At 40.6% G+C, this 18,924-nt stretch overlaps 2 protein-coding genes across 2 annotated transcripts; one reads left to right on the top strand and one right to left on the bottom strand.

Moving 5' to 3' along the window:
- The first annotated feature begins 166 nt into the window (after positions 1–166).
- Positions 167–15,705, top strand: sycp1 (synaptonemal complex protein 1). The gene is made up of 34 exons (XM_064306388.1): positions 167–670; positions 902–937; positions 1,041–1,167; positions 1,432–1,516; positions 1,780–1,823; positions 1,988–2,152; positions 2,317–2,384; positions 2,665–2,738; positions 2,878–2,936; positions 3,024–3,090; positions 3,612–3,685; positions 3,805–3,913; positions 4,035–4,129; positions 4,362–4,546; positions 4,645–4,712; positions 4,803–4,885; positions 5,243–5,347; positions 5,885–5,988; positions 6,228–6,345; positions 6,974–7,044; positions 7,225–7,306; positions 7,692–7,754; positions 7,887–7,949; positions 8,041–8,103; positions 8,709–8,825; positions 8,922–9,032; positions 9,151–9,243; positions 9,525–9,599; positions 9,680–9,766; positions 10,410–10,571; positions 11,305–11,376; positions 13,274–13,381; positions 13,699–13,788; positions 14,931–15,705. Exons 3-34 carry the CDS (start codon positions 1,042–1,044, stop codon positions 15,069–15,071), a joined length of 3,027 nt encoding a protein of 1,008 aa, XP_064162458.1. The 5' UTR covers positions 167–670; positions 902–937; position 1,041; the 3' UTR covers positions 15,072–15,705.
- Positions 11,603–18,566, bottom strand: si:ch211-105j21.9 (sialomucin core protein 24-like). The gene is made up of 5 exons (XM_064306393.1): positions 17,809–18,566; positions 17,025–17,647; positions 16,656–16,820; positions 16,074–16,352; positions 11,603–13,776 (listed from the first exon to the last, which is right to left on the bottom strand). Exons 1-4 carry the CDS (start codon positions 17,829–17,831, stop codon positions 16,108–16,110), a joined length of 1,056 nt encoding a protein of 351 aa, XP_064162463.1. The 5' UTR covers positions 17,832–18,566; the 3' UTR covers positions 11,603–13,776; positions 16,074–16,107.
- Positions 18,567–18,924: the final 358 nt, after the last annotated feature.

Genomic DNA, 18,924 nt, shown 5'->3' with positions numbered 1-18,924 from the left:
TCATGCACTGGTGTATCGAACTAAAAGTATTAAGTCGCTGGCTATCTGTGTAGCGTCGTTGTTTTAAATAAAATTAACAGTAATATTGCGGGTAACCTAACGTACCTTAGTTGTTCGGTTTCCCACTGCGTTCAGCTTGTCTATTTCCGCAGTAAAATCTAAATTTTAGCAAGCAAATGATTAACGTTAATGCTGGTGTAGGTCCAAATTCAACATTAACGTTAATTGGACAGCTACCAAGAATGACTACATTTCTTAAATGACATATGAAGCTTTTAAAATGTTAGCCATTTATAATAGACTATAGTATTGTATGCAGCTTGTCTTTGGAGTGAACGTAGCTAGGCTAGATTGCTATCTAGTCCGAATTGGTAGTGAAAGCACTTCATAACAAAGTGGTCTGTTGGGTTAAATTCATGGAGCTATCGTTGCATCACAGAACGAGGTAACGTTTGAAAGTTAACGCAAGTAACTAATTGCATGGAACATAATTTAACGGACTGGCTAGTGATCACATCACTTACCACAGATTCATCCTGTTCAAAATCACTGTCGCGTGATAAGACCCAATGGCTCGAGGCCGTTCGTCTTCTACCTGGCAGTTGGCAGTTTGGTTCTCGACACGAAGAATGGATCAAATCCCTCATATATTGTAGTTTCTGAACTGAGGGTCAGTACCTATTTGGACAAATTAATAAATTAGATTTAAAAAACATTTTCAGATAAGTATGAGGATCATCTAGGATTTACTAACTTGAGCAGTTCACTTTAGAGCAAATTTTACGTCGCGCCACGTTAGCTAACTAACGCTAGTCTAGCTACCTTCGCTATGCTCTGTCAGGGCCAGCTAACGTTCGTTGTTGCTAAAGTTAAATATTGTGCTTTGATTTTTTCACAACAGTTTACTCCGTTTCTCACCGGCAGTGACAGGTCCAGGGTAAGTTCACTTAACGTTTGATTATTAAAATAAAATAAAATAAAATAGCCGTAGCTACGATCTCTTTCCGTTTCTGTTAGCAACCGCCTGCACTGTCTTTCAGAATGGAGAGGGACAGAGCGTTCAACTTCAAGCTGTTGGTACCGCCTAGGATAAGCCCGGGACAAGTATCTGCAGTTAAACCACAGGAAATTACCGAAGACAGCGGTGCTTTTATGCAGCCAGTTCAGGTGGCTTCATTACAGTACTTCATCCCGTGCCAAAATTCACCAAAAAAAAAAAAAAAAAACCTGTGACACTTCGTAGTCTTTCATCTTAATTGATATTCATTAGATTGTGCTTTACATACTGTATGTTACAATAATATAAACCCTGTTTTTAGTTTAAGCATTATTTAACAATAGTAGAATAATGGACATTATGATCATGACCAGTTATGCTGTTAGTTCAGTTCTTCATGTGTAACCCTTTTGTTTCATGGCTTCTGTCTGTAGTCTTTTAATAAACCCTTTGAAAAGGAGTCAAACATGCCCTTTCCAGCTCCCAGCATGGTTGCGCCTTCAAAATCTACCAGACAAGGTAGACGCACCTCCAGCAACTGTTTTCCTGCTCCTAATTTACACACGTGGTCTTTCTGTGCAAGTAGTCTTGCAATCATGTACTGTTATGTAACATTAGTAAGTTATAATTAACAGTATGACTCAGAAGATACAACAGCATGAGAGATTCAAATATTTGAAGTCCGTAAATTATGCAGCATAACATAAGTCTTAACAAGATATGTGAGATAATTGTGTGTTGAAATCAATTTGTAACTGACTAAATATTATTTTTCTTCAAAGATACAGCAAAGAAGATTGCTGTGATGCCAATGGAAAAAGAAGAGGTATTTTAGTGTCACGGTGTTTGCGTGTGCTTTTGTGTACTTGTGTGTACGTGTTCTGTGATTATATTGATACGTTGCTAATTTTACAGTGTCAGAGTGAAGCGTACATATGCAGATTAAGTCTGTACACGCTGGGATTGATTTGCTTTCATTACTTTCTTCAGCCAACGTTTAGATCCAGTCAACTGTATTCAAAGCTGTTTGAGGAGGCCGAGAAAATAAAATGTTGGAAGACAAAAATGGACATGGAGATTGTCCAAAAGGATAGAAAACTGCAGGATAACAAAAGAACAATTGAAAACCAACGTAAAGCCATTCAGGAATTACAGGTAAAAAAATCAATACAGTCATAATTTGCAGCTACTATATTTCCATGCAAATATATATTTTTAGAAAATTCTACCTTAAATACTTAATTTTTACATTTGGTTTCACACAGTGACTGACAATTGTTTAAGGAGCTTTAGACAGCAACTCTGTTTTTGTATTTCAGTTTGGAAATGAAAGTCTTAGTATGAAGCTGGAGGAAGAGATGAGCAAAAATACGGACCTGAAGAATAAGTATGTGGTTTATACAATTAATTATGTTCTACTGTATCACTGTTATAGCATGCAAGTAATAAAAGGTAGATACAAACACCCAAAGTGATATAGATGGACAATTTTCATTGGAGTGCATCAGTGTTTCAGCACATTACACTCAAATATGTTAAACTGTTGAAATTTGAAAAAGCTCATCAGCAACTGTTTGTGAGTGATTCATTTACTGCAGCGTTGTGTTGTAGACACCCTTTTAAAAAAAAGTAAATAAATATGAGTTATATATTCTATTGGCTTACAGAATCAATTCTACACGAAATATGTGTAATCTGCTAAAAGAAACCTTTGAAAGGTCAGCAGAGAAGATGCATTTATGTGAGTATGAAGTATATCTTTATATTCTTTCAGAGAAATATTTATTTTTCAGTTATAAATGACAGTGCACAAATTTGTGCAGGGTTTGTTGTATGTATTATGTTGTATTGACATCTGTTAATGCATTTATATTTTATAGATGAATCAGAAAGAGAAGAGACCCAACACCTCTTCATGCAAAACAGTGAAAACATTCAGGTAGATTATTAATATCTACAAATCAAAATTAAATGGAATGTCATTTTCAAATGCAGTGTCATGCATAAGTTTCACTTACAATTTCAGAGGATGATCAGCGCATTTGAGGAGCTTCGTGTTCAAGCAGAGACTGACAGGCACGATCTGTTCAAATGTGAGCGAGGGGAGGAAATAGGAATCTGCGTGTTTAGCCTTGGTGCACTGATACCATTTCAGGATTAAATCCGTCTTGTTCAAGTGATAAAGGGTTCAGGATTAAAAATGATGTTTTAGGTCAGAGGAGTGTGCTGAACAATGCACCTTCATGAAGTGCATAACTGTAATGGAGTAGGTACAGAGTAAAATACCCAGTGTTAACTAAACTCTAACAGACTCTGCGTGAGTCCAGTAAGGTCCACATGTACACTGTAAGAGTCAATTGAAGACTGAACATTACACTGTGAACAATCCTACCGTTTAATCACATATCCACTTTCCGTCAAGCCTGAAATAATTAGTGCAAATTCTGTCTTTTGTTATTTTTTCCACGCTCTACTTGTATACCGTTTCAATTACAGTGTAATGTACCACGAGTTATAATTTAATCTAATGAGCATTTATTTTCAGTAATGATACAACAATACATTTTATTGAAAATGCCCAAAATTTGTTTGGATTAAAATTTGTTTTATCTAGTGCAAGAGGAACTGAAAGAATGTGATCGTATCAAGGAGAAGTTTCAGACAGAATTCACGAACAAACATGAGGAGGTCAGTCATTTATAGTCGTAGCTACTTTTTGTAGTTTGAGTTGTATTTTTCAGTTATGAGTGACAGTTGAATACCTAAATATTGTTGGTTTAAAATACTCAATAGTCTTTATTTTTAAGGTAATTTCGCTCCACGTGAAACTGAATGAAAAAGAAAATGAACTTCAAGACTTACTACGGACACTCCAAGAGGCACGACAGAGTTGCGATCAATTACACGAGGCAGCAAGTATGGTTCACTTTTTAATCCTAATTAATTTCCCTTCAAAAAGCATTTATTCATATTTTAACCTTTAGATGTATTGAGTTGTAGTTTTACTGACTTTATGAATTAAACTTTTATCCGATAGAGCAACATCAGGAAATGCTTGAAGTATCAAAGCAAGAACAGGAAGTGCTTTTAGAAAAACTACAGATAGCAGAACAGGCCAACAAAGAGAGTGAGGTTGGTTTCTTTATTCCCAATTACCCTTTATTGCTGTTCATACATAGTAAGTATTCATGAAATATACTTAAAAAATAGGTGCACAGTGTATCTTGTCAATCTTACAGCGAGTTTTTAAGTGAGTTGAAATGTGAATCTGAGGTCAAATTTTATTTCTCCTGTCCTAAGAAATCGAGAATATGCCGATAGCAAATAGTGCAACATTAAACATTATTACAATGCTTATATGTAGAAATATAGGAAGGGCCTTGAAACAACCTTAGCAGAAAAAACGGAGGAATACACAAAGGCCCTCGTGGAAAAAGACAACAGCTTGGAAGAACTGAAAAAAATTGGAGATGAACAGGCTAAAAAACTGCAGGGCATCCTGGCTACTGCTGAGGAACTACAGGTTACTCTAACATTTCAGGTGCAGAGGTAAGTAAATGTGATCAGCATGTTCTATTTACTGCCTTTAAATACAAAGTTAAGCAGCATTAATTTGACTTGAGAACCACATGCCATGTTTTTACAAGGGTGAAAGGACTTGAAGAAGCACTTGGTGCAGTAACTGAGGAATTAAAGCAGAAAACTAGTGAATTAGGTAATACCCTTTCTTAAGAAATATGGAACAACGCATTTGAGTCTAAACTTAACAGTTTTTGTAAATAAATATTTGTTTCTGTGTTATCAGAGAAGTTACAAATGGAGGAGACAAAGGTTCTGCAGCTCACCAAGCGACTTGAGAGTAAAAATTCAGAAATTCAGCAGTTAATGGTGAGTTCAGGTTACTTCAGGTTCTGACTGCCTGATCAAATGACATTAGACTGTCTATCTTGCTGCTGCTGTATTGGACTATTATCTGTTCAAATATGTTATAAAGCAGGAACTGAATATGCAGTAGGATTACTTTTTAAAAAATTACTTAAAATATCTAAAGTGCTGAAACAAAATGTTGAAACAAGACGGGTTAGCATTAGAATTGAATGACTTCTCACAGTTTCATCTTTTCCATTATTTGGAAGTGCTTTGCTGTCACACATCTTTGTTATGTCTTTTAAATTTTGTTTTATTTTTTAAACCTGTGGTGGTCTTTTTCTCATGTCACTTCTCTTCATGTTTCAATTCCTCCAGCACAGAACGGACATATTGTCGGTTGAAAAGAGATTTGCGGAGGAAGCCCTTGAAACTCTGCAGAAAGAACAAGAGAATTTGAAGGAAATTGCTCAAATGAAAGAGGTCCTTCTTTGCAACCAAATCACACTCATCCACAGCCAAAAAAAAAAAGAACCTTTTTACTTATTGGTAGTCCCTTGTATTCTGGGGCATGGCTGTTTGATAGTCCACAAAATAGTGGTGGTCTGAAGCATCCATAATAGTGATTTGTTCACTCTTTACCAGGTTCAGATTAATGGAATTGGCGGTACAATAGTATTTTAAGTGTTAATCAGGTTTTTTATGCATCATTTAGTATGTCTGTTGTACAGAGATTATATAAATCTGTTTGATTTGTTAAAAGTTAACACCCAATTAGTACAATTAATTATAGGTATAATGATTAATTTAATTATAGGTATACTTCTGAGGCCTGTAATAAAGGTTCATTTGCATAGCAAATCTTGGATTCATCCAAAAATTAAATCTGAAGGACATGATATTGGGTATACCCCACCATCCCTAGTGTTTTTTTGTAGCAACACATTTGACATATATCTTTAAAGAATCCTGCACAGTATGCCTTCAGGATTGATCTGATTCACAGTTGTGTTTTCACAGAGTAAGCTGTGTGAGGCTGAGGAGCAGCTGGCTGCTGCTTTAGCGAATGAAAGAACATCCACAGAGGAAATAGAAAGGTTAAAGAGGGACACTGAACAGCACAAGTGAGATGCTTTGGTTACTATATTCTTTACATGCAAGTAACTTAATTATAAATGCAGTTTTATAAATGTGAAGTCCAATATTAGGCTGTTCCCTACAGGTACAGCCTAATGCAGGTTTAGATACATTTTGAAGAAGAAATCCTCTTAACATGTACCAGTCGTGAGTGACGCAGTATCAGACTCTACAGATGTATTGGTGAGCTTTTGTTAGCAGTCAGTTTTACCCCTTTTCCACACAGGAAAGAGTACGAGGAGCTGAGGGCAAGCTTCACAGAGCTTCAGCTTCAGAAGGAGGCTCTCTCTCTGCAGGCACAGGGTGCAGCTGCTGATATAAGGAAGCTTGAAGCTCATTTAAAGGTGTGCGCTGGATCTCAGTTTGAACTGATCTCAATCAATGGTTGTTTTTTCTTTTTTTTGTGATCAAATTTTTTATTTACCCTTTATTCCCAAGTAATGGAATGACAAAATTTACGATAAGCCAATCCTATTGCTACAGAATTTTCTGACAGTTTGGGAGGGTACAGGCTGCCGTGGGCAGCCTCCAAAAAGCATGCAGCCAGTCGCTAGCATGCTACTTTGTCTCTCTAGTCCACCAGCTGAGCAGTGCTTTGCACCTGAGGACTGTACGTCATACACAGTTGGTGCAGACAGAGATCAGCCACAGCAGACACTATTGCCTATGAACTGAAACCCTCCCTCCCTGGGAGGTACAGAGATACATTACACATTGCATCATGGGGCTCAACACATGAGACAGCCAGGATTTAATTCCAGACTGCAGGGCCCATAGATGTATGGCGAGCTAGTGATTTAGTTGGACACACCATCCAGAAGACCTGTACATCGTTTATAATGAAGATACAGTAAGTGTACATGCAGAAAGACCCCTTTAGCAGTAAATTCAGTGCTGCAGAAGGAAGGAGATTAATGCACTCATTGCACATGAGCAAATATAAGCCTTTGTAACATGTTTTACATGGACTAGGAGGGTAAGGGAAGTGAGAAGAAGATCGCACAGGAAATGAAGAGAGCAGAGGAGGAAAAACAACAGCTGAGGTGAGGTTGAGAACGTTTGCTTTATTAATCAGGCCAGTTCATGTGACAGTATCGGCTCGTATCCTGACTACCCAGAAATAAATGTAGAAAATAAAAGAAATAAGAGTGTAATGTAGCCTGCATTTTAGTCAATGTACTCTTTGTTTGGATTGTTCTAAATTCTGTCCATTTCCCCCCCAGACATGAGCTGGAATATTTGAAGGCCACAGTGGAAGAGCAAGGTAGAGAGTCAGAGACTGTGAATAAGAGACAAGAAGATAGTGTAAGTGGCTCAGTTTTTTTTTTTTTTGTAATACTGTATGTTTACTTGCTGTTGGCTGAGGAAATTCTGTTCAGTAAAGTGATGTTGCAGCTATGTTAAAGAATAACCTTAGTCTACAATTTACTGCAAAATATTTTGGCATCAATAAAGAATGGCAATATTGCCAATTGTCCATATAATTAAACGGTTGAATGAAATGGCTTTTGAATCCAGTTATTTAAACAATTACCTTGCTATTGCTATTAGTTTGTTTATAAATGTAATCATCCTGAGTGCGCTGATCTATGGCTGTATACAGCCATAGAATGCCTCTTACATGGAAACGAGATTTTGGGAGAGCTTACTTTCTTTTTGTCTTGATATCCATTCCTTATTGTTTTCGTAGAATAAAAGCCTGCAGAATGAACTGGCAAAAAAGGAAAAACAAATAAAAGCGCTTGAAGTGAAGGTAATTTCCATTGCTGTGCTTGATAATTGGTCATGGGTGTACTATTGTACTGCCCTTTGGTTGTTTTGTGCCTAAGAGTTTATTTTTTATTATTTAATGATTTCTAAAGACTACTGTACTCCTTTTATTTAGATGAATACCTTAAAAACAAAAATTGAAACTAAGACTAAAGCTCATGAAGAATGCCTGAAAGAGGTAAGTAATTATAATACATTTTAGTTTTGTTTCAGTGCTTTCATATATACATATATGGAAAGTTAACTTTCTTGAATGTAATTGTTTCTAGAATAAGAATTTGAAGAGGCAAGTTGCAACAGAGAATGACAAGTGCAGTCAATTTGAAATGGAGGTATGGTGTGTCATATTGCATGACTAAAATATGCATTTTTCTTGTTTTTCAGTGTCTATCTACACATTATCCTGAGTATTTTAAGTAATGCCCTTTAATTCACTGATGTTTGGTTTCTGAATTTCACTTCAAAGTGAATTAATTTATTTATTCATTTTTTAAAAATGCCTTTTTTATACCGCTTCACGATGGCATTTTTGTATCAGTTTTTTCACTCCGTGTGTTTGCATGCTGTAATTGCTCCTCTATATGCTGTTTAACTTGCATGCCGAATGCAAGACAGCAAGCGCCTAAGATCCAAAAAGCATCTTTAAAATGAGGTCTGATGTGTTGCTCAATATTACCGTCAGACAACACTGTTGGTTGTCTTTAGGCAGCTTTCTTTCTCCAGAATACATTGCCGCTGGATTATCTTCTGAGGAAAACAAGCGGTTGATGTGCTCCTAGTAATGGTTTCATTTCAAATGGAACTCTGGTATTTGAAGTGTGAAAACGAACTTTTATGACCAGCAGTCACCACAGATGTCGCCAAATCCACCAAAACTGGAAAATGGAGGACAGACACTTTAAGACTATAACAGCATGCGGTTTATTTCCCACTGAAGGTGAGTGAGCTGAGAGGGGAGCTGAAAGCCGCTAGCCTGCGCTATGCTGAAGAGCTGGAGACTCTGCGCCAGGCCGTGGAGACGCAGCGCAGCTCTGGGGCCCAGCTCCAGGAGAAGGTCTCTCACCCGAGCGCAGTCCCTCCAGACCACAGCTCTAACACGGGACGCAGACCACCGCTGCTCAGGGTCACTCAATAACTTTCATTTCCTCAGGTTCACAAGCTCCAGCTGACGGCAGCGGAAGCCGCCAAGAGCAAGGAGGAGACAGAAATGAAGTGTCAGCACAAAATCTCTGACATGGTGGCTTTGATGGACAAGCACAAGGTAGAGCCACAGCTCCGCAAAACAGGGCAAAATCACTTTCGTTCGAGTCGGGGCAGCGCTTCGGAAAGCGTCGGCTGGTTCTGATAATCCTTCTGCCGTTTTCCCGTCTTTATCTTAGAATCAGTATGACAAGATGTTTGAGGAGAAAGATGCAGAGCTGGATGAGAAGAGGAAGAGAGAAGTGGAAATTAATGCTGAAAAAACCTCCTTGGTCTGCCAGACATTATCATTTTGCACTAATACTTACTATGCCCTTAAAATTCAAAACACTGTATAATCAAGGGATTTATTCAATCCACAAATACATTTGTTTTCTTTAAACCAAATTGGAATGTTCCAGTAATTTTTGTTTTGATCAGTGGAAAACATTCTCCTTAAAAAATGAAGAAAAAAAAAAAGCTTTTTTCTGCAGCCAGAGCAATGCAATGCAAATGAATTAGCAGTAATTAAGTAAAAATAGCTGACTGTTTTTTATGAAACTGTTGTTTTTAGGAGCTGGAGATGTCAGAACTGAAAATACACAATTCAGACTTGAAGAAACAGCTTGAAAATGAAATTAAAGAAAAGGCAAGATTACACTTTTTTAACCTTTGCATTGAACTACGAAAAAGTATTAGTGAATTTCATTCCATTCTTCTGGGTTTTAGGAGAACATGAAACAAGAAGTTGCGTCATTGAATAAGAAAATTAAGACTCTGAAAGAAGACTGTAAGCACAAGATGCAGCGAACGCTGGTACGTTGTCCGAATTATAACATGGTTCGTGTTCAATATTTTATTCTTTGTTCTTTTATTTTTCTACAGAAATGATGGCAACAGTATTTCAGAGTTTTAAGTTAAGTTTGATGCTTATCCAGATCATGCGGGGGGGGAGGGGGAGTGGGGGACTAAAGCAGCACTCAGAATTGACTGAAAAAATACAGCTCCAAGCAGTAATTACGGGGGCAAGCAATCGGTCACAGTCAAGCCAGTGATGCACAGTGAGTCTGCAGAGCCCCGACATGGAAAATCAATCCCGCAGTTACTGTGCTGATGCTGGATATCTTCCAACTGCAGTCTCCTGATCTTGGCAGAAATTTAGGAATTGGTTTTGAAGTTATGAGCATTTTCTGGTTACAGCACACCCCCCCATGAGGTCAGCTGATCTTCCCTTTCACTGGCAGGTTCTGTGAGCTTGGATGTACATATATTTACAGTGTATTCAGATGCAGACCAATACCGCTTCTTGGCTCTTGGCAGCCAGTTGAATATTGGTGATGACCCTTGGGGCACAGTTGATGTAAATCAAATTATTCTAAAATTGTATTTTAACAACTCATTCCTGGCAGTGTTACAGAGTCCATGTTTAACTGTTTTACTGTACATGCAAACTTCCTAGACCCCTGTGGCAAGCTCCAGGGGAATCAAGGATACTGCGAGCTCAAAAGCTTCTTCTGGCAAGTCCAGGCGGGCCATTTTTGACTTCACAAATGAACAGGAGAATGAAAGTTGTGAATCTTTGAGTATAGAGAGAAAGGTGATGGTGACACCACAGCTCAAGGTAAGGTCGATTCTCAGGTGATGTTATAACTTACTGCAACCTGTCAATGCACATCCCAACCAGCTAATATGTCATTTAATCCTGCAAACCCTGAAAAAGTATTTAAAGAATTTAATAATTTTACATTCTGCTCGCTTGTTCTGCTCATACATTACTGTAGTTTCAGTGTGAATGCCCATTCATTTTATTCCATTTGGATTCACACATGCTTGGCCTCTATATGTAGCAGATTCTACTAAAAGAATGTTAAGAGTGGCCCTAGAGCACCCCTACAGCACAAAAAGTGCCACGCCTGTTGATTTGGCTGCAGATGCAAGGCAACAGTGCTTTCTCTCCCCCCCTCCTACTGCCATATTAGGGTTTTAATTTTCAAAATGTAGCAGAGCTTGTTATAGAGGTACTGTATATAGAATTCCACTTCTAGGTTTCTAAGACATCAGTGGTCGTAAATGTTTTCAGGTTGCCTACTTTTTTGTAAAATGTACATAAATGTGAAATCAGGAGGATTCAGTCAGTCTTGAATTCCAGACAAACTAAATTTTAATTTGTGTAGACTGGAATTCTTCACACTATACTGAAGAGCACTTCTTGCTACATTGAGAAGAAATATGAACTCTCAATCCCATTTTTAAAAAAACCTGCTGGCAATCGCAAGCACTCCTGGATGAGTACAGTCGTGGGGAATTCAGTTTCATCCCACAGCTGTAAATTGGTCCGTTTGATCTCTCTAAAGGCGTCAGAAAGTGGAACCTTAAAAACATCTTGGAGTTCAGGCAACAAAGCTGTGGTGACACCACGAATTAAGGTAGGCTGAGGAATCTGTTAAGGTAGGGTTAGGCAAGGTAACCAAAAACGTATCTGTAAATAAACAAATATTGTGAATAAAATAGTACTTTAAACCTACATAAACCTTCTGTGGACTAAAATGGTCCTTAAAAAAAAAAAAAAAAATTTTAAGTGACAGATGTGATACTAAAACAAACTTTTTTCCCCCCAACGTTCCATAAAGAATAATAGTAACATCCCATCAGTACTGAAAGCACATGACCACAGTAGAGTAGTATTATTTATACTTGATGGTACAGTCAAGTATACAAACAACTCTTAAACTCCTCAAATCCAAACAGCCACAATTCTGACGGGTAGGCAAGTATACATTTTGCCCCAGACACTTGGAAAGTCCTGCCTTCTGACAAAAGTTCCAAATGAATAACCAGTGGTTTGAAGGGATTTGGATGATTGACATGTCAAGCTCCAAAGTAAAAAAAAAAAATGAATCAAACTTTATGCCCTTGCTCTCTACATTCTGCAGCTCAATTTTGCTGTCAGTGGAGTAGGAGAGCCCTGGTATTAAAGTGCACTTACAGCATTTTTAAAATCTCCTATTAAAATCAACTTCTTCAGCCCTGGAGCAGTTACATTCAGGAATGATCTGCATGCACTGCCATTAAAACACTACAGCTTACTACCCCCATTCATGAACTGGTGCTGTATGCTGAAGCAGCCTTTTATACCCAACTTCACAGGTGTGCAGGCCAATTAGAGTAACTACCAACCAGACCAATCAGAGCCTCAATTAGGCCATTAACAAGTGCTTAGCGTGTGGCAGCAATTCCAGTGTAATATACATTTCAAAATGTACTGCACTCTATGAGCCTTTAGTGTTAAAAATATAGATCTAAAGAGTTCAGTAAGTACATTCAGGAAAGATCCACACTCAGTGTTTTTAGGCACACTGATTCTGAGAGATACAAACATTTGAGCAGATTGTCTTAATCAGCAGAATGGCTTTGTGTGCTAATTGCAGTCCATTAACCAGTGCTTAACTCTTGGGAGCGAGTCCAAAAAGAAATATAAATTTTAATCAGGAATAGACAGCGCTCTCACTCAGCACGTTTGGTCAAAAATGCAGGTGCACAGATGTAAAGAGCTCAGGAGCTTCGTTCAGGACACATTCAAACGTGTCAGCTTATTGCCTTCATCAGCACAACTGTGCTGGATGCTGAGTGCAGTGCTATGTACCTGACGCTACAGCAATAGCACAGGTGTACACGCTAATTAGAGACCAATCAGGCAATTAGTGAGTGCTTAACTCATGGCAGCAAAGCCAAAATAGTAACATACATTTTAAACAGAAATGGACTGTGTGTTTAGTTCTGCCCTTTGGCTGGAAAACAGAGGGTTGCAGACCTCAAGAGTTCAGTAACCTCATTCAGGAATGATCCACACTCACAAAGTTTTTGGTTCAGCTGAGGCTAAAAGATTCTAATGTCTAAGCATATTGAATATCACTGAAGGCAGTATGCTGAAATCTTTTGCCTTATCTTTTTTTAGCTGATATTGAGTGCAGATCTTTCCTGACTCTAGTTACTGAACTCTATCGCTCTGTTTTTTAAAACCAAAGGAATGAAATGAGAGTGCAATCCAGTCCATTTCAGTTTAAAATATAAAACCTTGAGTAACTAAAGTTAGTGGTTTCAGCAAATATCCATCTTTTGAATTAATACTAGTTAACTATGTACATATAAGCCTGTTTGGTAAAAGGGGAATCTTGGTGAAATATCATAATTTACTTTACAGCTGATTTATTGTAAGGTGTAACTATAAGTGGTTATAATGTAGCTGTTACTTTATGATTGCTTTGCATGTCCGCTATGATAAGAGCTGTGTTTGCAGGGTGTGAGTGCAGTCTTATGATTCAGTCCTACAGAATACGCACGCCCCCCTCCCCTGGGAAATCTGTGCTGTTGGGGAGAAGCACCTTGGAGCTGGACCCCAAATCCGACAGCTCAGAGCCAAATGACTCACTGGTGAAACTCTCCTGCAGACGGAAGTGTTTATTGTCACAGTTACAGCACCGCACTCTAGATTTCTCTGCTCTGCCCCACTGTATTCACATTATCAGCCATTTCCATTTCTATCCGCATTTGAGCATTTAATACTGACCCTTACGACATGGTGAGATTAAATGTGATTCCATATAATCCCTCTACTCCCCTTCTTATAGTTAGTTTTATGGCAAGTTACATAAAAAACTAGATTTTATAACTGCCAGAGAAGAAACCAGTTTCACTTTCAAGACAAGCGTACAACTGAAACGTTCTCTTCACGTCTGTTTCTACGGTAGAGCTTTTCTGTTCAGTCTGGGCCGTTCAAAAGAAACCCGTATCCAGGTGGTTGTGGTCCTCTTCGTCAGCATGGGTACCTGCAGAAGAAGGTATGCTCGTATGTTCGACCGATTATCCAGCATAACCCAGTACACAACCCATGAATATCACAGCACTGCAATGTCGATCTGCTACAGTGGATTCAACAACACAGCTCACATTAAATCACACAACTCCACGTAGCCAAGAGCTTCTAGAATGAGGCTGTACAAAGCAGTTTCAGCGCTGCGTAAAAACATGCCAGGTCGTTATTGCAGAGCTGCACAGTGTCATTAATAATCGAACATGCATTGACCGGGCCGCTCATATTCCAGTCTCTGAATGAAACGCGTCATTGGTGAATTTCCTTCTGTGGCGTTCAGTTTGAGAGCCCGGCCGAGTTCCCTAACCCTAACCCTAACCCTTCTGTGGCGTTCAGTTTGAGAGCCCGGCCGAGTTCCCTAACCCTAACCTACTTCTGTGGCGTTCAGTTTGAGAGCCCGGCCGAGTTCCCTAACCTAACCCTCTGTGGCGTTCAGTTTGAGAGCCGGCCGAGTTCCTAACCCTAACCCTTCTGTGGCGTTCAGTTTGAGAGCCGGCCGAGTTCCCTAACCCTAACCTTCTGTGGCGTTCAGTTTGAGAGCCGGCGAGTTCCTAACCCTAACCCTAACCTTCTGTGGCGTTCAGTTTGAGAGCCCGGCCGAGTTCCCTAACCCTAACCTAACCCTTCTGTGGCGTTCAGTTTGAGAGCCGCCGAGCTCCTAACCTAACCCTAACCCTTCTGTGGCGTTCAGTTTGAGAGCCCGGCCGAGTTCCCTAACCCTAACCCTAACCCTTCTGTGGCGTTCAGTTTGAGAGCCCGGCCGAGTTCCTAACCTAACCCTTCTGTGGGTTCAGTTGAGAGCCGGCCGAGTTCCCTAACCCTAACCCTTCTGTGGCGTTCAGTTTGAGAGCCCGGCCGAGTTCCCTAACCCTAACCCTTCTGTGGCGTTCAGTTTGAGAGCCCGGCCGAGTTCCCTAACCCTAACCCTAACCCTTCTGTGGCGTTCAGTTTGAGAGCCCGGCCGAGTTCCCTAACCCTAACCCTAACCCTTCTGTGGCGTTCAGTTTGAGAGCCCGGCCGAGTTCCCTAACCCTAACCCTTCTGTGGCGTTCAGTTTGAGAGCCCGGCCGAGTTCCCTAACCCTAACCCTAACCCTTCTGTGGCGTTCAGTTTGAGAGCCCGGCCGAGTTCCGGTCGCCGGGCGCGGCTCTGAAGCTGGCCGCGGTGAAGCGGATGCGGGACGCCGGCTGGACGGCCGTCACCAACTCCGACAAGAGGAAGAAGAAAGTCACCGAGAAGATCTTTGCGTAGCTTTTCTGTTCGCGGGTTTCGCTTTACCTTTTACCCGATTGTTTTAAACAGCCGTTTCAGATTCTGATGAGGATATCCTAACCCAGTGGTTAAATGGCAGTAAGCACAATCTGGACTTTTTAAGCAACACATGTTACCGGTACTTTTATTGGACGAGTTCTGACGTTAATTTTATTTGTTCATTGTTCATGTTTTATTTGACTAGCGTTCATGCTGTAATTTAAATCTGACTGTGACAGGGAGGGAGTAATGAATTTGACAGGACAGCACACAATTTAGCATGCTGAGAACAAAATGTTGATTTTATCTCTAAAAGCAATGGTTTGTTTAACATTTATGATGAGTATTGTATTTAATATGATCTCCATGTTACTTTTAACAGTTTTTCCAGTATATTTAAATGAAAAAGGATCTTTTAGGTCTCATTACACGTTTAAGACTATGTTCTGTGTGCACACAAATTATTTTTGTGCCTTTTTACTAGTTCTTGTTCCTAGATGCAATTTCCACATGTTGGAAAATGTGTTAGCTATTGGTGTAATCTACAGTGTATTTAAAGCATACTGTATTCTAATAAAATTCTCACACATGTTCAAAGCCTAATCATGTCTTTTCATTCAGATTATGTGTCCCTGGGACAGCCTGGATTACATCTCACTGCATTGAGATTAAGTGCTATAGCTGGATACACTGACCTGGAACACCATCCAAGCCATTTATTTCTAATATTATTAGGAAATGTTCATTTATTCTCCATAATCTGAAGTCATGGCTTTTTCTTTAAAGAGGAACAACCTATTGTTATTCATCAGAGTAGTTTAGATATTGAGTCAAGTCAGCTGTTGGCCTGGCTGGTGAATATATATATTATATATATATATATATATTTCATTGTACACAGCAGAGTGCACCATAAGGGTGCTAACACTTTCTATCCAACAAAAGAAAGGGGGTTAGCAGTGTTTCAAACACATAAGAAAGTTTTATATATAAATAAAAAACCTCATCCTGCAGAAGGAGGGTTTGGTTTAACGGTCTACGCATCTTGGTCCATTCGCGGAGATGATTGACAGGTAGAGGCCTCATAAGATGGCGGCCTCTCTCCCTCCTCCTTCAGTAGCTTCAGCTGGAACTGTGTGGATCTGGAGGGAAATGGAGGCTGGTCACAGTGGAAGTCTTCGTCCTCATTGGCTGTTGTCATAGTGGGGTTGTAGACCCGAGGTCCATCGTAGAGGCCTCCAGAGATGACCAGCGTGTCGTCTGCAGGCACAAATCTTTCCACTGCAACAACATTAAAAATGGCGTTAGAGTATAGAACCAAGGCCAATGGCAGCAGTCTTTCTTAGTAAGCATGCAGACAGTGAACATGAAGACGTGATAACCTGAAACTGATTTGATAATTTTTCCAATTCGTCTCCCATTTGCATTGTGCTGGTTTGCTACACAATAAAAAGGTAAATTCATCATTATTTGAGAAAGGATGGACCTATTCTATTATCAACTGCCCCAACAAATAGCGTGTGCTTGAAAAATGTAACCAGCCTCAGCAGAATGTATTAGAAGTGTTTCCAAGTGATTGTTGACCTGTTTCCTCTGAGTTGTTGTAGAGGGGTCGGTGTAGGTATTGGGTCTTCTTCTGCTTGCATCTGTCCAGGGTGTACAAGAGTATCACAAGAGCTGCGACTCCCACTAAAGAACTGAAGATTATGGTCATGGTCTTTTTCGAATGCTTCAGGTTGAAAGGTTCACCTGCAATGGGAATGAAAGATTCATGAGAATATTTTCCACATACAAGCAGTTAAAAACTTTTAAAATCATATTTATTGTTGAAGGTTTGACTGTACTATATAGCTTTACTTTTGGAAGTATTTGCTCTTCAAGAAGGACTAACTCATACAGGATCTAATATGTTTCGTATGTTGAGTCTGCGGGAGTAAACAAAGAGCCTCTTACCCAGAGTGGTGGACTCAGGTGTAGATGCTAATACAGGGTTGTTAGGAGGAGAAACCATTCCTGGCACTCTGGCTCTTTGAGTTGTGGGAGTCATAGGTGGAGGATTAGTGGCCTTGACTGTAGCCACAGACGATGAAGCAGCGTTGACCGGAGGAGTCGTGGCTGTAGTCGCTTTAGTAACCGGAGACGAGGTGGTGAGACCCAGTGAGAGCTCGGAGTCCACTGGCACCTCCGTGTCCTCAGTGGAGTTTGAAGAAGTGGTGCCGGCACTGATGTGTGTGGAACCTGTTGTGGCGATTGTGGTGTTCCATTTGGAGACCGTTTCGTTCTGGGTGTGATTGTGGGAGACACCGTTCTGTTCAGAGTCCAGAGACATTGTGGTGGTGGTGGCAGACGTGCTTTGGTTGGGCCTATGGATAACTGCGGTTGCCGTGGTACCTTTCCAGTTGGGTTTGGAAGCAGGCGTGGTTGCACTTGTGAGACCTGTGATGTTGTGGGGATTGTCAGCTGGGTCAGGAGGCCTCGTCGAGGTGGATCCCAAATGAATAGCCAAGAAGAAACTCAGTAAAGACAGAAGCCGGCCGAGACTTCGTTCGTGAATCATTTTCATTTCCACAGCCGACCTAAAAATGAAAAAAAAAAAAAAAAAACATCAGTTTTTTTAGTCACAGGATGGTCTAGTGGTCGGTGTATACTAGCAGAGAGAAGCTAAGTGCATCTCAAATGCTGTATTCCACCTCCTGAAACACTTCTGCCATCTGAACTTGAGTCGCCGTCCCATTACCGTGCCAACCGTGAGATATTCATGAGTGGTGAGAGCAAAGCCAGCGAGGCGCTAAAGCCGCTAGCAACACTCTCAGGACTCGGGCTCCCCCCGTCTTTCCCTGAAACGTCTCTGACACGCCGCTGTGTGCTGCTGGGGGGGGAGAGTCTTCATCTCACCTCCACCTGAGCCGCCCGCCGTCAAAGAGTTAATTATCTGTGCGTGAAATGACATCCTGTCCTGCTGCTGCTTCTGGGCCCCGTTTGGCCTGCACTTTGAATGAATGTTAAATGTGCGGTGCGCAGATGTAACCCGAGCGCCGGTGCTGCTCCAGGATCCCGTTTCAGAGCGGCTGGTGTGACGGGGCGAAAATCGTCTCTCCTCGCCTGTTTATCATCTCAATAAAAAGCTCGTAAAAAAAACCCAGAAACCTCGTAAAAATTCAAAGCCCCGCTGCCCATTAGGATTATAACGGGGACCTGTTCAACAGCGCGCTATGAACAAAACAACCCTAACAGCGTTGGCACACGTCCCAACAACAACAGATTCAGATACTTTTCCCTGCTCAGGTGGGTGACTTGCATGTTCGTCTGTTAAAATCACACCTTGTCCGACATTACAGATAATTTTAATAAGTCTTAGAATGCACTTCAGTGTCACACAAACAGGCTGAAGTTCCTACTGTACGTTATTAATAAACTGCACTGTAACATCCACCCGGTCTGCTGTTCCTTCAAAGGGTCAAAGGGAGAAGAAGCACAGGTTTGGTACAGAGGAGGAACTCTGAAGCATGTATTTTTAGCTCACCTGAGTCTGAGTCGGCACCTCAGAGGGGGAATCGGGAACAAAGTCTTCGCTGCTCCACTGTTTTTTTCCCTCCCCTCTCTCGCTCCTCTCGGCTTTCTCCCCCCCCCCCGAGCCCTGCCGGGAATAAGCGATTGGTCCCCGGTCGCACCAGCAGGTGAAGTGGGAGGAGCTCCGCTCACTTCCTTTGGAGTCGGCCGGTCGCCAAGGAGACGGAGGTTTATTGGCCAGATCAACTCTGGCAGTGTTTGTTTTCACCGAGCTCCACTGCACCTTCAGCTGCGGACCCTGCTCGTTTGTTATCTGAGCTGTTTATGAACTGTTCAGTTTATC

Source organism: Anguilla rostrata, chromosome 13, assembly GCF_018555375.3.
Source record: "Anguilla rostrata isolate EN2019 chromosome 13, ASM1855537v3, whole genome shotgun sequence".
NCBI classification, from domain to species: domain Eukaryota; kingdom Metazoa; phylum Chordata; class Actinopteri; order Anguilliformes; family Anguillidae; genus Anguilla; species Anguilla rostrata.
The sequence above is the reverse complement of the archived record's forward strand: the minus strand, read 5'-3'. Positions and strand labels throughout refer to the sequence as shown.

Coding starts and splice junctions, on each gene's coding strand:
- si:ch211-105j21.9 (XM_064306393.1), bottom strand. CDS start 17,831: ATGAATATCTCACGGTTGGCACG. Junction 17,648..17,808: donor AATATCTCACGGTTGGCACG/GTAATGGGACGG, acceptor TTTCATTTTTAG/GTCGGCTGTGGAAATGAAAA. Junction 16,353..16,655: donor CAACAACTCAGAGGAAACAG/GTCAACAATCAC, acceptor ATGTTGTTGCAG/TGGAAAGATTTGTGCCTGCA.
- sycp1 (XM_064306388.1), top strand. CDS start 1,042: ATGGAGAGGGACAGAGCGTTCAACTTCAAGCTGTTGGTACCGCCTAGG. Junction 2,153..2,316: donor AAGCCATTCAGGAATTACAG/GTAAAAAAATCA, acceptor TTTGTATTTCAG/TTTGGAAATGAAAGTCTTAG. Junction 6,346..6,973: donor AGCTTGAAGCTCATTTAAAG/GTGTGCGCTGGA, acceptor TACATGGACTAG/GAGGGTAAGGGAAGTGAGAA.